Genomic DNA, 15,337 nt, shown 5'->3' on the forward strand with positions numbered 1-15,337 from the left:
GTGCTAACACGTGCAAAAACTCCCCAAAATGTTCTCGTTGTGGTGAGAAACATGAGAATGCCGACTGCACAAATGCCATCAAATGTGCAAACTGTCATGGAGATCACATGTCCTCATCACGATCCTGTCCAGTCTTTGAACAACAAGCTCAAATTCTCAAACTTAAACATACCAATAATATGTCTTTTGCTGAGGCAAAGAAACTGTTACCAGTCACTGATAGAATCTCCACACAAAAAACTTACTCTGCTGTTGTATCTACCTCCCGTCCAAAGGTTGATCACGAGTGCCAGACCTCCATTTCCTGGGTCTCAGAAAAACAGAACATTCTGTATGCAATTTCTGATGAGGATACAGGAACATCCACCCAGACAGACATGATGCCTGAACCAAAAAATCACCATGAACCTGAAAGGAAAACAACAATGTCCAGAAAAGAACAGAAACAACTAAGACGAAAGGAAGCCAGGGCCCTTAAACATATTGAGGTGCCTTTACCATTACAAGTGCCTGTAGAGGTTCATAACACCTATGAACCACTAGATATGGAGACAAGCCCTTCACAGTCATCCCAGCATAAAGGGACTTCGTCTCGTTTACGCTCTCCTATTGAGCCCCCATGAGTTGCTCTCATAATGTTATCCAGTGGAATTGCAGAGGCCTTAGAAACAATTTTAATGATCTTCAACTATTATCACAAGATTTTAAACCATCAGCTTTTAGTTTACAAGAGACGTACCTGAAAAGTACAGATAGATTTGACTTGCGCCAGTATAACTCATTTCATTCATTTTCACCTCCAGGTGATAAAGCCACTGGTGGTGCTTCTATTTTGGTGAGGCAAGATGTTCTTCATAGCCCTGTTCCACTTAAAAGCAATCTTCAGGCTGTTGCTATACGGCTTTCTTTACAAATAACGTTCACGCTTTGTTCCCTGTACATTTCACCATCTTCAACTGTTCAGCCGTCTGATCTTCAGGAGCTATACGACCAACTTCCCAAACCCTGTATTATCATGGGTGATGTTAATGGACATAACCCTTTATGGGGAAGTACTAATACTAACAATAAAGGGAAAATACTTGAAGACTTCATATCTAATAACAACGTATGCATATGTAATGATGGATCAGCTACTTATTTACATCCTGGTACAGGAACGTATTCTGCACTTGATTTGTCACTCTCAGATCCCGATATATACAATGAGTTTGAATGGTCAGTCAATGATGACCTTTGTGGAAGTGACCATTTTCCAACAATTCTCACAGCTATAAATCCTACTGATAACCCACCTGCAACTAGGTGGAATTTTAGTAAGGCCAACTGGCCATTATTTCGGACACGCTGCACTGAAAACTTGAATAATGATGTTTTTGTCAATAGTCTGGATCCGATTCAGGTATTCTCTGATAAACTGAAGAATATAGCTAATGAAACTATACCTAAGTCCTCTGCAACCCCACACGTTCGTAAACCATGGTTTCATGATGAATGTAAACAGGCCAGAAAGAACAGGAAGAAGGCCGAGAAGTATTTTCGGCGACATCCTACAGTCCATAATTTAGACAAAGTTAAAATTCTAAATGCTAAGGCTCGACGCGCCTTCAAGCAGAATAAGCGTCAATCTTGGCGAAATTATGTTTCCAAGATAAATTCCCGCACACCAATTTCAAAAGTGTGGAATATGATTCAACGAATAAAGGGTAAAGGTTGCAAATCAACTGTCCACCATCTGAAGGATGGTGACGATGTATTGACAGACAGGGGTGATATTGCCAATAAGATTGGTGTAACTCTCGCCAAACATTCGTCTTCATCAAATTACGTCCCTGAGTTTCAGAAATACCAGAAACAGCAGGAGAAGAAAAAGATCAATTTTAACTCAGACAATGGTGAAGACTATAATGAACTATTTTCATTACATGAGCTATATACAGCCCTTGAGCAAGCTCATGATACAGCAACAGGTTCTGATGGTATTCATTATCAACTTCTGAAACATTTACCTGAATCATGCCTGGAAACACTGCTAAATATATTTGACACGATATGGACAACAGGGACCTTCCCAGATTCATGGCGTAATGCCATTGTAGTTCCCATACCAAAACCTGGCAGGGATCATACTGATCCTTCGAATTACAGGCAAATCTCTTTAACGAGTTGTGTCTGTAAAACCATGGAACGAATGGTAAACAATGGATTGACTTGGTATCTTGAAACCAATAATTTTATAACAAATATTCAAAGTGGTTTCAGGAAAAATCGTAGTACCATTGACCATTTGGTACGTCTTGAATCCTTTGTCAAAAACGCTTTAGTCAAAAAACAACATGCAGTATCGATATTCTTTGATTTGGAGAAAGCATACGATACCACTTGGAAGCATGGCATTTTAAAGGATTTACATGACTTCGGTTTAAGGGGTCGTTTGCCTCTTTTTATCTCACAATTTTTAAAAGACAGGCAGTTTCAAGTCCGAGTGGGATCAACCCTGTCTGACCATTATAATCAGGATCAGGGTGTTCCACAAGGCAGCATTTTGTCTGTAACACTTTTTAGCATCAAGATAAACAGTTTATCCAAGGTTTTAAATGATTCAATTGATGGATCATTATTTGTGGATGATTTTAATATTTCTTGTCGAGGTAAAAATATGCATACTATCGAACGGCAATTGCAATTGTGTTTAAACAAAATAAATAAATGGTGTCTAGAAAATGGCTTTAAATTTTCTAAATCAAAAACTAATTGTATACACTTTTGTAGAGAATATAAGCCTCATAAGGACCCAGAACTATTTTTAAATGGTTCTCCCATCAAAGTTGTAAAGGAGGCCAAGTTCTTGGGTCTAATTTTCGATTCCCACTTAACCTTTTTGCCGCATATCAAATCACTAAAAACAAAATGCTTGAAGGCACTCGATGTATTAAAAGTGGTATCCAACTCAAAGTGGGGAGGTGATCAAGCAACTCTCCTACATTTATACAGATCACTTGTCCGTTCAAAACTCGATTATGGCTCCATCGTATATGGTGGAGCTTGCAAAAGCAACCTTAAACTTCTTAATTCTGTCCATCACCAAGGTCTAAGACTTTGTCTTGGGTCTTTTAGAACATCGCCTATCGACAGTCTTTACGCTGAGGCTGATGAACCATCTCTTGAGCAGCGCCGTATAAAATTAACTTTACAGTACATTACCAAATTATACTCTAATGAATCTAACCCTGCATTTAATTCTGTCTTCAATCCCCTTTATGAAGATTTATACAACAAGAAATCTTCTCTGGTTCCACCTCTAGGGCATAGAGTGAAACCCTTTCTTTCTTCAGCTGGCATTCAGCTGGAAAACATAGCCCCCTCCCGTCTTCTTTCTTCTCCTCCTTGGCAGTTGGTTAGGCCACAAGTTGACCTAACATTAACTACATTTAAAAAATCAGAAACTAATGAATTACAATATAAACAGGAATATAATCAAATGAAGCATAAATATAGCAATTATACATCCTTATTTACAGATGGGTCCAAGGACGGTGGCGCAGTAGCTTGTGCCACTGTCATTGGATCCAGAACAATATCTTCTAGATTACCAGATAATAGTTCTATTTTTACAGCTGAAGCTAACGCCATATTAACAGCTCTTAAATATATTCGAAGACACCCTAAACATAAACAATATATAATCTACTCAGACTCCCTTTCTTGTCTTCAGGCGATTAAAACTATTTCTTGCAAACATCCACTTTTAATTGAAATTATTGAATTGTATAATGATCTTGCTACTGGCCAATACGACATCGTCTTCTGTTGGTTACCCAGCCACGTAGGCATTTCTGGCAACACAATGGCCGATCTTGCTGCCAAGGCAGCACTCAACAAATCTGTGATACCACTGCAATTAGAGCGTATATCCGTGATCTGATGCAGAGGAAGTGGGACACCCAAGTGGGTATCAATAAATTACATGCAATAAAACCCTATATTGGTTATACCTACTTGGGTTGTCAGTCCAGGTTTGAAGAGGTCATCTTGCGACAATGTCGTATTGGCCATACGAGATATACTCATGAATACTTATTGAAAGGTGAGGATCCTCCGTTCTGCATCCCTTGTGATGAAATAATCACGGTCAAGCATGTTTTGCTTGACTGTGTTGAATATTCCATCACAAGGGATAACTATTTTAAATCCCGAACTATGAAGGATCTTTTTAACAATAACAGTGGTCATTTAATTATTGCATTTTTAAAAGAATTAGATTTGTTAAAAGAATTGTAAATATATAAATATTTTATGATTGGAATTTTGAATTAGTAACTAAGATTGTTCGTGGCTGTATCCTCGAGGGGGGTTAAAGTACTATAAAATTATTGTCCTCCTGAGGGGGTACGTAAGTCCACAAACGTTCAAAGTAAATTCAAACACTCCGCTCTTTTAATCGTAGTATATGTGTTCTTTTAAATCTATGGCTATATGTGCCTAAATTGCTAGCGACTGAGGGGATGGTGTAAATCCAGCTGGGGTCCATGCAGGTAGCAAAAGTAATGTAAGTCCCCATGGTCCCTTGTATGGTGATCTACCTTCAGTTGTTAGCAATCCATAGCCCATTTTTATATTGTCTTGTTCACTATAGTTAAACTGTTTTAGATCTAATCACTAGTCTTAAATGTATATCTGTGATATATACTAGTGTTTTTACTGTTCGTTGTCAACAGGGTTTTATTTTCTTATATTCATTCATTCTACAATGTCAGTATTACTTGTTCTCGTCACGATATGGCTGCAAGATTGCCGATGTGACGATAAATATTAACTCACTCACTCACTCACTCTAAATCGGGTCACACCTGATGTGCATCCACAGTAAGGAAACAATAACCGAGGAAGGACATGAAGTGCCTGTAAAATAACTGTAGCATCATCAGTTGCGTTGGCAGCTCATAGCGCTTGAAACCTCACTTCAGTGAGTTAATGAGTGAGTGGCAAGTTACATCAGAGATGGGCTTCACACATTGTCCCCTTGTGGGGAATCGAACCCGAGTTTTCACCATTTGGCTACCCCACTGCACCTAATTGATCAGTAAAACTCTGATAACATTGCTGGGACACAGGTGGTGCCATTTACGCGCTGGCATGGATGTCGTTTTGTGTTTGAGGATGACAACGCAACAGCACACAGGGTGTCCTGCAGGAGATCACAATTATTTCACAATGGCCATCACTAGGTCTAGATTCTTCACCCAGTGAACATGTCTGGTGCTTAGTCCACTGTCAATAAACAAATTAAAAGAAGTCGCAGTCATGCATTATAGATCGAACGATGCAACCTACATATAAGAATGTAGTGAGTATCCATTTTATATCTAACACACCACCGTCAATTGGACGAGCTAATTAAAAAATAATAACGAGCACTACCCGTGTATTAAATTGTATACTGTTTAGCACTGTGTTTGGCAATATCTAAGCATGATCATGGCAGGAGACCCCCGAAAGGGGCTCAGAACCCGAACTTAAGCCTATACGAGCACACGCTTTAGTCACAAAGCTAGCAAAACGCCAAATTAAGACTGAGTAGCATTAAGTGTTATGTTCATACCATAAACGATGTTGTGTCAAATGCTATTCTTTATGTTTACTATATGTTTTGGCTCAGTCGATATTTCAACACCTGTGTACACTGTCTTCCAATGCGAAGTTGTTGCTATTGTTAGTTGTTGTTTTACGTACCCCTGGTCAATATTCCAGCAATATCACCTTGACTTGTATATGATCGGGCCAGACAGTCCAGTGATCAGCTTGAACATGGGTGCACGCAATTGTGATCCGATGACATATTTGAACCAAGTAGAGCCATACCACAGTTAACCCACAGACAAAGTAGTGAAATAGATTGTGATGAGAGATTTTAGTATTGCAGGACGTCGTGAGTGAATTCAGGTGGTGGGGTGGTGTTACGGTGACAACTACACTGACAGAGTCACTCTACTGTGACTCGGCTCGAACCAAATTAAAGCCTAGGGGATAATAATACATTTAGGCAAACCAACCCGTTTTACCGGCAAACCTGCCTCCATTTAACCGAAATAGTGAAGGATAAAATAAGGACTACAACACGAAAAGTTTTAGAATTGTATTATACTTAAGATAGATAAACAGTTTTACTTACAATGGATAACAAGCATATATGGCACCCTATTTTCTAATAGGCTAAAGTATGAGAACCGGCAGTAGCTCAAGGAAGGACTGGACTATAGGATATACCTTAAAGTATAAAGGAATACCAGGGTAACAAAAATATAAATGCTGCGGAGATTTGGGCGCGAGTTTTCAACCAAACAGTACTCACAAAAAGCTATCTTAAACTCTTATCTTATCCTAAATCCTAACTCCAACTCCGACTTAGCAAATATCACCCGGATAGTCCATTCTTCGCTAGCCACCCTAGTCGTCCATTGCCGGTTCCGGCATGTGTAATAGTTTTTTTTGTTTTTTTTTCCACAGGGGAGTAGACACGGCTACTCCCCAACTTCACCCTGGGGGTGGGCACGACCACTCCCTTCGCTCTCTGCAGGGGAGTAGACGCGGCTACTCCCCAACGTGACCCTGGGGGTGGGTACTGCCGCTCCCCTAGCTTTCTGCAGGGGAGTAGACCCGGCTACTCCCCAACTTAGCCCGGGGAATGGGCACGGCCACTCCCTCCCATGCCTGCTTCTGGAGTGGATATGGCCTCTCCATTGTAGTTACTATGCTTACCTTGTGCTGTTCTTTGTCCCTCCTTGGGACTCAAGTGGTTGTTAACTGCCGACGGTTGTGTTGCACACGTGCAATGGTCCCAGAGTGTGGGTGGGGAGATTTCAAACCATAGTGCGGTTGGGTTGAGACCTTGGGGGTGGGAGCTTGGGTGCAATAATATCCCTGTGTATGTAACAAACTGGAGGACTGGCCGATTGATATAATTTCTCTATATATACTGACACTGTCCAGTTCACTGTCCAGAAGAAAGTTTGCTTGTGGCTTATACATTGAGTGGTGCTCCAAGTGAGCCAGCAACTGCTGTCAATGTATCTAGCTTGGTTTCTTCTTTAAGTGTCTGCCTGATTGTGTCAAATCGTTGGCAGTCCAGCATAATATGAGAGACAGTGGCCTTGGTGTGGCATGTTGGATAGTTTTTATATTAGGTTTTGGTGGTACCTAGCCTCAGGCGTGTGATCATGATATCAACTCGCCTGTTTTGTGAGGGGCCTAGTGGCTTCCTTTTCACACCGGGGCGGAGTTGATGTAACCATCAGCCTTTGTCTGAGGTGTCCCATAGCCTCTGCCACTTGAATTCAGATTCATATTTCGGATTTCGCTCTTTGAATAGGGATGTTCCAGTGACACATTCAATTCTAGCGCCTGTCTGGCTAGTTTGTCTGCTTTCTCATTGCCGTTTATACCAGCGTGAGATGGTATCCAGCACAGCGTGACCTCCTTCTCATTTCCCTACTGACCGTTCGTTCGTTCAGTTTGGTGCTTTTGAGGTCGCCTTCGCCGGTTGGCATGTCGGCAGGCCTGTCCCTTCTTATGATGCGTGGGGTGTCCCTCTTTGGGACGCATGGTTGTGGACGTGGTTGTGGCTGCCAGTGGCTGTTCGTGTCCCGCCTTGGGACGCATGGGTCGGTGTCCGTGGACGCGTCCCACCTTGGGATTCATGGGGGAGTGGGGTACACAGTGGCCTGTGTAATTGGTATTTTTTGTTTTTGTTTTTTCTTTTTTCGCAGGGGAGTAGTCACGGCTACGGTCACTCCCCTCGCTATCTGCTGGGGAGCAGACACGGCTACTCCCCGACTTGACCTCTGGTTAACCCTATTTATATCCCGCTGGCGGCCCTCGGAGGGGAACTGCCCTAGCGAGACTTCGGATCAACTGACAACATCCTCTTTACGATGATGCACATAAAAATAGACATACGAAAACATATCGATCGTAAAGTGCAGTTAACTGACTTCAAAATGCCTTACAATACTGGGTTGATACACTTTAAATTCCAACATTTTCATAACAGTAATAGCTAAGTGTACCAACCGCACATCAATAAAAAGTACACATAATAAGGATTAGAATGATGTAAAAAAACATAATATTGAAATATAATTTTAACCGTAGCGACAGCAATTCTACATACACCAAACACGACCCTTACTATATACTGAAGATAGCCACTAGGCTGTCACGTGATTAAGGGCGGGAGGTGGAATTCACGCAGCCGTAACAGGTGGTCTCGTGGTTAAAGCATTCGCTAGTCACGAATGGGTTCAATGTGTTAAGACCATTTCTAATGTCTCCAGCCGTGATGTTTCTGGAATATTTGCTAAAAGCGGCGTGAAACTAAACTCACTCACTCACACACTTGAGTGAACTGCAGTCGGGATTTGAAGCGTATAATGTTTGTAGGTGTCACACTCAATAACACATGCAGCTTGATCACGTGACAAAGGTGTGGTGTCCATGAACCCTGACGTCTTAGAAGGTGACTACATGAATTCAAATGATTATCTGGATTGACAATCTACAGTAGAACGCCATAGAGGTAAAACTGTATTCACAGCAGCAAGTTGCATGTCTAATGTATAACGTGATCACGTGTCCTATATTGCATAGAAATTAAAAACTGGTTCTTTCTGTCAGTGATTCTATTTTTATAACCCGTTCGTACAAGGTCATACATTCATAAATAAATAACTGTATGCTATGTAAGAGCACTTGGCAAAGGATCAAATACAGTGCAACATTCTGATGGTAATGAGTATACTGATTATAAACCATGACAGTGTTCGTACAACCGCACAACCCTTGCCAGCAGCCAACAACTAATGAGCACATGTTATTAACCTGCAGCGTAACCGGAGATCTGCATGATATGCTAAACGTTGTTAATCGTCCTTCTGAAGCGCATACCATTGACAGGCACAGATGAATACATGTTACATTCATCTGTTGTATAAATCGTATGCTAGTCACGATCCTCTCTAAAACCTGTATTTATCCTCAAGTTACTGAGTGCACTAGGCCGCAAATACACTGTGTTAACCCGTCCTAGAAAGATGGCGACAAGAGACGTTGATCGGGGGTACGCCTGGGTAGCGCTAGGGGCAGCTCTGAGTATTCAGTTTGTGCATGGAATCATCATTTACTCAGCAGGAATATTTAACATTGCTTTGATGGAGGAAGTGGAGAATGACATCACCAAGGTGTCGTGGATTGGCTCTACCCTCATCGGCGCATATACATTACTAGGTAGGTACGGCAATACTTCGAGTGAGTGAGTTTGGTTTCACGCCGCCTTTTGCAATATTCCAGCCGTGTACGGCGCGGACACCCGAAATGGGATTCACACATTGTGTTCATGTGTGGAATCGAACCCGGGAATTCAGTGTGATGTACGAACACCATAACCACTAGGCTACCCTGCCAGCACCTTAATAGTTTGTGAGTGCAGTAGAGTGCGAGTGGGTTAGTGTAGGTGTCTCATCGCTTAAGATCTATGAAATATGGCGACATTACGATGTGACATTGAGATAGCCAGAAACGAGCACGCAATCCATGAAGACACAACGCCACATTATTCAAAATATGTATGTGTGTGTGTTACTATTTCTCTTTAAATGAGCTCCTCTCTCTTTTCTTTCTTTCAATTTTCCTAGACACGTGAAGGCCCGGACTAGAATATTGGGGTTCAGGACCCCATGACTATCAGAAGAGGCGACTAACGGGATCTGGTTGTCAGACTCGCTGACTTGGTTGACACGTGTCATCGGTTCCCATTTGCGCATATCGATGTTCATGCTGTTGATAACTGGGTTGTCTGGCCCAGACTCGATTATTTACAGACCACAGAATGCGGCGTAAAACTAAACTCATTCTCATATCTCATTCTTGCGATATTTTGCCCAGGACCAGCGGCCGGCATGATACAACATAGGTTTGGGTCTAAACTAACAGCACACGCTGGAGGAATACTCACCCTGTGTGGGATGGGGCTGGCGTTCTTTTGTCGTACAATAACCGGAATGATATTCACATTTGGATTCATAACAGGTAATGTTTCATGGCATGGTGTTAATCCTCTTTGAATGTACACGACACATAACACTAACCAAACTCGAATGTACAGTTTATTGTGAATATTGCTCCAGATTTTAGAATTCAATATATACAACTGTGCCAGAAGCGGTGAATGCAAATATCTGCTTTAACCTCAGAATATGTCGTCTTGTGCAGCAGATGACAGAGTGAGAAGAAATGAAACGCAATTACATTGGGTGATATTTGAAATTTGAAAACCGACCCTTTCCACCTCAATAAGACATGCCTGCTAATGGTGGAGTCGATTGTACGATAGCGCCTGTGTTGTGAACACGTGTTTAAGGATCACAATCACTATCACAGGGGCTTGTGTGATTTAGGGTACGTGAAGATATTTCATATCCGTTTAACTGATCTTTATGAACATATGTTTGGGTGGCATGATGTTCTCACTGGATTGTCTTGTCCAAGCAGCACTAATTACAGAATATAGCTGAAATATTACTTGTTAAACAACAAACAAACATAAGATATTTCGCATTCCATACTTCGGCTAATCTTGTTAGCTTCGGTAACTAGCGCCGATAATAGTGTATGCATTATAGTCTGTTCTAACGTATGTGTATAATTCTTACTTCTGTTTAGGATTTGGATTGTGTCTTGGAGCTAACGTGGTGGGCGTGGTACCCGGACAATACTTTAAACGGAAGAGACCAGCAGCCTATGGAGTGTGTATTGCAGGAGGCGCCTTGGGCCTCTTTGCATCTGGTCCTATAGCAAGATACCTCCTTGACGAATATAGCCTACGCGGAGCGTTGTTAATTATGGCTGGACTGTCGTTCCATACATGCATCGCGGCATCGTTATTTAGAAAACCTACGATATCCGCCCACAGAGAAATGACATTAATTAGGAATGATGACCAAGGCAGTGATTTCGAACATGGTACAAAATCTGATTCACGTGAATGTGACCCATTTCGTGAGCCGGATGAACGTACCCCTGAAACCCCTTGTCTCTATGGAAACCAGACGGAAAAACATGCAGATAATGTTCGAACAAGAAGCGACGATCATTCGATATTTTACAAGACTTTCAAACTTATAACTCACAAATCGTTTTTTGTATACAACTGCGGTATCGTGCTATGGTCTCTAGGAGAAGTTGCTGCAGTGTTCCATTTGCCAAATTATGCCCAAGAAAAAGGGAGCTCCCCTAAACAAGCTGCTAGTCTCCTGAGTGTGATGGGTGCCGGGGATTTCTTTTCAAGGATAGTCATTGGTTTCTTAGCCTCAGACTCTAATGTTGAAATCACCGTAATTCAGATCGGCCTTGTGGGTATCGCTGGACTAATCACCGTTTTGTTCCCGCTTGTGTCCCACTCATACCGCTGGCAGATAGTATTCAGTTTCTTTTATGGACTATACAACCATGTGACAAATGTGTTAATGGGTCCCCTCGTCATAGAACTGACAGGACTGTCAAATGTTGCTCTTGGGTTTGGAATAGTGTATTTCTTCTGTGGAATCGGATACCTCACTGGCCCAGTCATCGCAAGTGAGTTTAAACAAACCATGCTGCCGAGCGAGTGAGTGGTAGGCTGGTAGGCTTCTTTAACAGTGAATGTGTGATTAAGGTATTTCCAGAACGTCCGTGTTATATTTGTCTAGCAATATTCAGCGATATAACGATGGAGGACACAAAGAATGGGCTTCACGCACTGAACCCATGTTGGGTATGGACAATGCATTTGAGATGTCCAAGTGGTTGTTAGCGTATTGATGTACTGAAGGGAGATAATTCAGTGGTTGTACTGCGTCAACATTATCCCTACAAAAACTAGCCAAATACCATTAGATATCATACCAACTATAACGTCACAATGAATGTGACACATCGGGACAAATACCAACAAGGTTATAAATCAAACGATGATCTTAGTATCTACTCCGAAAGGTCGCACATAACGAAATATATAATTTGTGCAAACATTAAAACACCTCTTTTGGTCATCATACTTCTAAACGTCGTTTCAAGAACATATCGTTTTATAGAAAGATATCCTGATGATTGGAACAGTATTTAATAGGTATAATTGTCACGGAATTTACACACTATTGGGAGGTACTGATTTCTAGTCTTCGCACTTAATGACTGGCCAAGGTACTATGTGTGAAACCCATTTCTGGTATCCAGCCGTGATATGGCTGGAATGTTGCTACAAGTGTGGTAATACGAAAGTCACTCACTAATGGCTGGCCAAGGTACTATGTGTGAAACCCATTTCTGGTATCCAGCCGTGATATTGCTGGAATGTTGCTACAAGTGTGGTAATACGAAAGTCACTCACTAATGGCTGGCCAAGGTACTATGTGTGAAACCCATTTCTGGTATCCAGCCGTGATATCGCTGGAATGTTGATACAAGTGTGGTAATACGAAAATCACTCACTAATGGCTGGCCAAGGTACTATGTGTGAAACCCATTTCTGGTATCCAGCCGTGATATGGCTGGAATGTTGATACAAGTGTGGTAATACTAAAGTCACTCACTAATGGCTGGCCAAGGTACTATGTGTGGAACCCATTTCTGGTATCCAGCCGTGATATGGCTGGAATGTTGCTACAAGTGTGGTAATACTAAAGTCACTCACTAATGGCTGGCCTTGGTTTTTCAGGTTATATATACCATCGAACAGGAGTCTATGATTACACCTATGTATATGCAGGTAAGAAATACATCTGGAGAAGGGTTCTGAATTTACCCCTTTACATGCTTCCTATATTTACATACAAACGTTCAAAGTAATTTCTTAGGGTGAATAATTGTTGACATTGTTATTGCAGGATTGTTGTTGACGTGCTTGACATGACATGACATGACATGACATGACGTGACAAGACATGACATGACATGACATGACATGACATGACATGACATGACATGACATGACATGACATGTCCAGAACACCTATTTCCAGTAACCCGACATTGTTTGTCATGTTCAAACTAGAGTGAGAGCCAGAGGTACAACTTGTCAAACGTCCACGAACGCTAGGATGTGAGGGTTCTTTTGTGAGATAACCCCATCGGGATTAAACAAGCAGACTCGGGTTAGCCTAGTGGTTAAGGTCTTCACTTTAAAAAAAATGGGTTCGAATCTCCACAGAGGTACAATGTGTGTAGCCCATTTCTGGTGTCCGCTGCCGTCATATTGCAGGCATATTGCTAAAAGCAGCTCACTCACTCACTCTCTCACTCACTCACTCACTCTGTGTTCAGTCCCCCATATAAGAAATATTGAAAGCTGGGTCGAAATAGAAACGCTGTTGAATCGTTTGTGTACAATACATCGAGCCGTTTAGCTTTTTTGTGTATGAATGTAAATCCTCTTTGAAGTGTGCACGTTTCTGTTTATGTACTAGTGCAATAGTCTATAGAATGGTGATATCTTAATCAAGCTTTAAGATGATGTAGTTTAATAAGATGAACATGCCCGTTCAAGTTCAAATCTATTACTTCTCATTTTTAATGAGTGAGTTCAGTTTAATGCCGTTTTCCATTTACATCTGGCGCGAGGAAGGAAAGCTCACGTAATGCTAGTTCCAGACATTTACAACTGTTTTTAAACCTGCGAACACGAGTATGGAGCAGGCAAACCAAGAAACCAAATCTGGGTGAGCTGGGATTCGAACTGCAGCGCCCTAAGCACTAGCCCTAAATTTGAATATCAATGGACATCATCGTTCTATATCACGAAAACCGGTACCTATTGATGTTTGTATTTTTCCTGTTTGTTGCAGGTACGTGTTTGTTTCTTGCCTCGATATCGACTGCAGCCATGAATGTATTTAAAACACGAGTAGATGGCTAAAAAGAGGTGAAAACATATCGTGAATAAACATGATGACGACACCGCTTTTGTTTTGTTATCGCTGCACGTCCATAGAACCCTTTTAAATTTGTTCGTTCCAGTTCTATGCTCATATAGTTCTAACATCAGAAATGGCTCCTTGGTATTGATAAACATATTTGAAAGACTTGTAGAAACCTTAGGGTTTACCGAAATAAAACAAAATTGTTATCTGCTAAATAACACTTTCAGTTGTTATGAAAATATTGATGTTTTTGTACCTCTATCCGTAAATTTGCAGGCGTATTTTATGACATTGGTTGAATTTAATATCCCCTTCCTTACTTAAATTATAGATAACTAACCACATCGTCTTTAATGCAAATATATGTTTGGATTAGTGAAACTCGGTGATATAAACATGAAATGCTCTTGGTGCAAATTCATATTGTAACTTGATAATCATTAATTAAACCTACTGATATATATACAAGAGCCAGTATAAGTGCCAGTTCATGCAGTGTTTCCATGCATAATTATTAGTTACTATCAACAGAAGCAATTTAAATGTTAATATCAATTGGGCTTTGATAAATTTTAGAGAAACCCACTGATATAAACAATTCACGTTTCATTCAGTCAGGCATGTTGATATGTTTATTTTTTTTCTAAATAATATTCTATCATAAATTGCTAATAATTCCTGAAATACTATTAATAGTTTCATCAAAATCGCGCAACAAAAATAAGCTGTACTGCTCTGGGCACAGTAAAAACATAAAAAAATGCTTAGAGAAATAACCTGGAATGCCTCCATTAACAGCGTCTATCACTGGCCCGTTTGTCACACATGTGGCTGTAACAGATGTTGTAATACAAACACAACGTGAAAAGTCAAGGTAAGCACTCATTCCGCAATTGTTTAGGATACTGCATGAGCAATGTGTGTTTCTTTTGTAACCATTTTGAGAGGAAGACATAAAGTTTCATCATTTAAGGCCATTCAAGTACTTTACGGTCTTTACGGTGAAAGACCTCTATTTTTGTAACAGACGGTGATTGCTTGTGTGGTCATAGTTCAAATACAGAACATATAGAAATATCATCAGATCTCCATATCAATAGCTGGTAGATATCCACAAAGAATATATAAGTACGTGTGCCCATATCATTCCGTGCTTTGTCTAGGAACGCTCCTGTCGTCCGATTCATCTTTGAATGATATCAAAATACTCAATAAAATTACAAACTTGGCACCTACATTACTCTTGTTCTGACATGCAGATGACATGTTGGCTGTTTGAACATTGGTTTTGGTGACCGAAGTGAAAAATGCGAAAACAAACACGTAAAACGCGTGCGTTGTGGAAGAGATAAACGCATCAAAAGTGCAACTTTAATAAGAACAAAGAG

At 40.9% G+C, this 15,337-nt stretch overlaps 1 protein-coding gene across 1 annotated transcript; it reads left to right on the plus strand.

The window, feature by feature from the left end:
* The first annotated feature begins 9,079 nt into the window (after positions 1-9,079).
* On the plus strand, positions 9,080-13,979 carry LOC137282602 (monocarboxylate transporter 2-like). Its single transcript, XM_067814376.1, has 5 exons — positions 9,080-9,282; positions 9,940-10,083; positions 10,717-11,628; positions 12,749-12,799; positions 13,875-13,979. Exons 1-5 carry the CDS (start codon positions 9,090-9,092, stop codon positions 13,943-13,945), a joined length of 1,371 nt encoding a protein of 456 aa, XP_067670477.1. The 5' UTR covers positions 9,080-9,089; the 3' UTR covers positions 13,946-13,979.
* The last annotated feature ends 1,358 nt before the right edge of the window (positions 13,980-15,337 follow it).

The sequence above is a fragment of the Haliotis asinina genome, chromosome 4, assembly GCF_037392515.1.
Source record: "Haliotis asinina isolate JCU_RB_2024 chromosome 4, JCU_Hal_asi_v2, whole genome shotgun sequence".
NCBI classification, from domain to species: domain Eukaryota; kingdom Metazoa; phylum Mollusca; class Gastropoda; order Lepetellida; family Haliotidae; genus Haliotis; species Haliotis asinina.

What these genes read in the sequence shown, in the direction of transcription:
- LOC137282602 (XM_067814376.1), top strand. Translation starts at nt 9,090, where the DNA reads ATGGCGACAAGAGACGTTGATCGGGGGTACGCCTGGGTAGCGCTAGGG. An exon ending in CGGCGCATATACATTACTAG is followed by an intron (nt 9,283 to 9,939) that starts GTAGGTACGGCA and finishes TATTTTGCCCAG; the next exon opens with GACCAGCGGCCGGCATGATA. An exon ending in CACTGGCCCAGTCATCGCAA is followed by an intron (nt 11,629 to 12,748) that starts GTGAGTTTAAAC and finishes TTGGTTTTTCAG; the next exon opens with GTTATATATACCATCGAACA.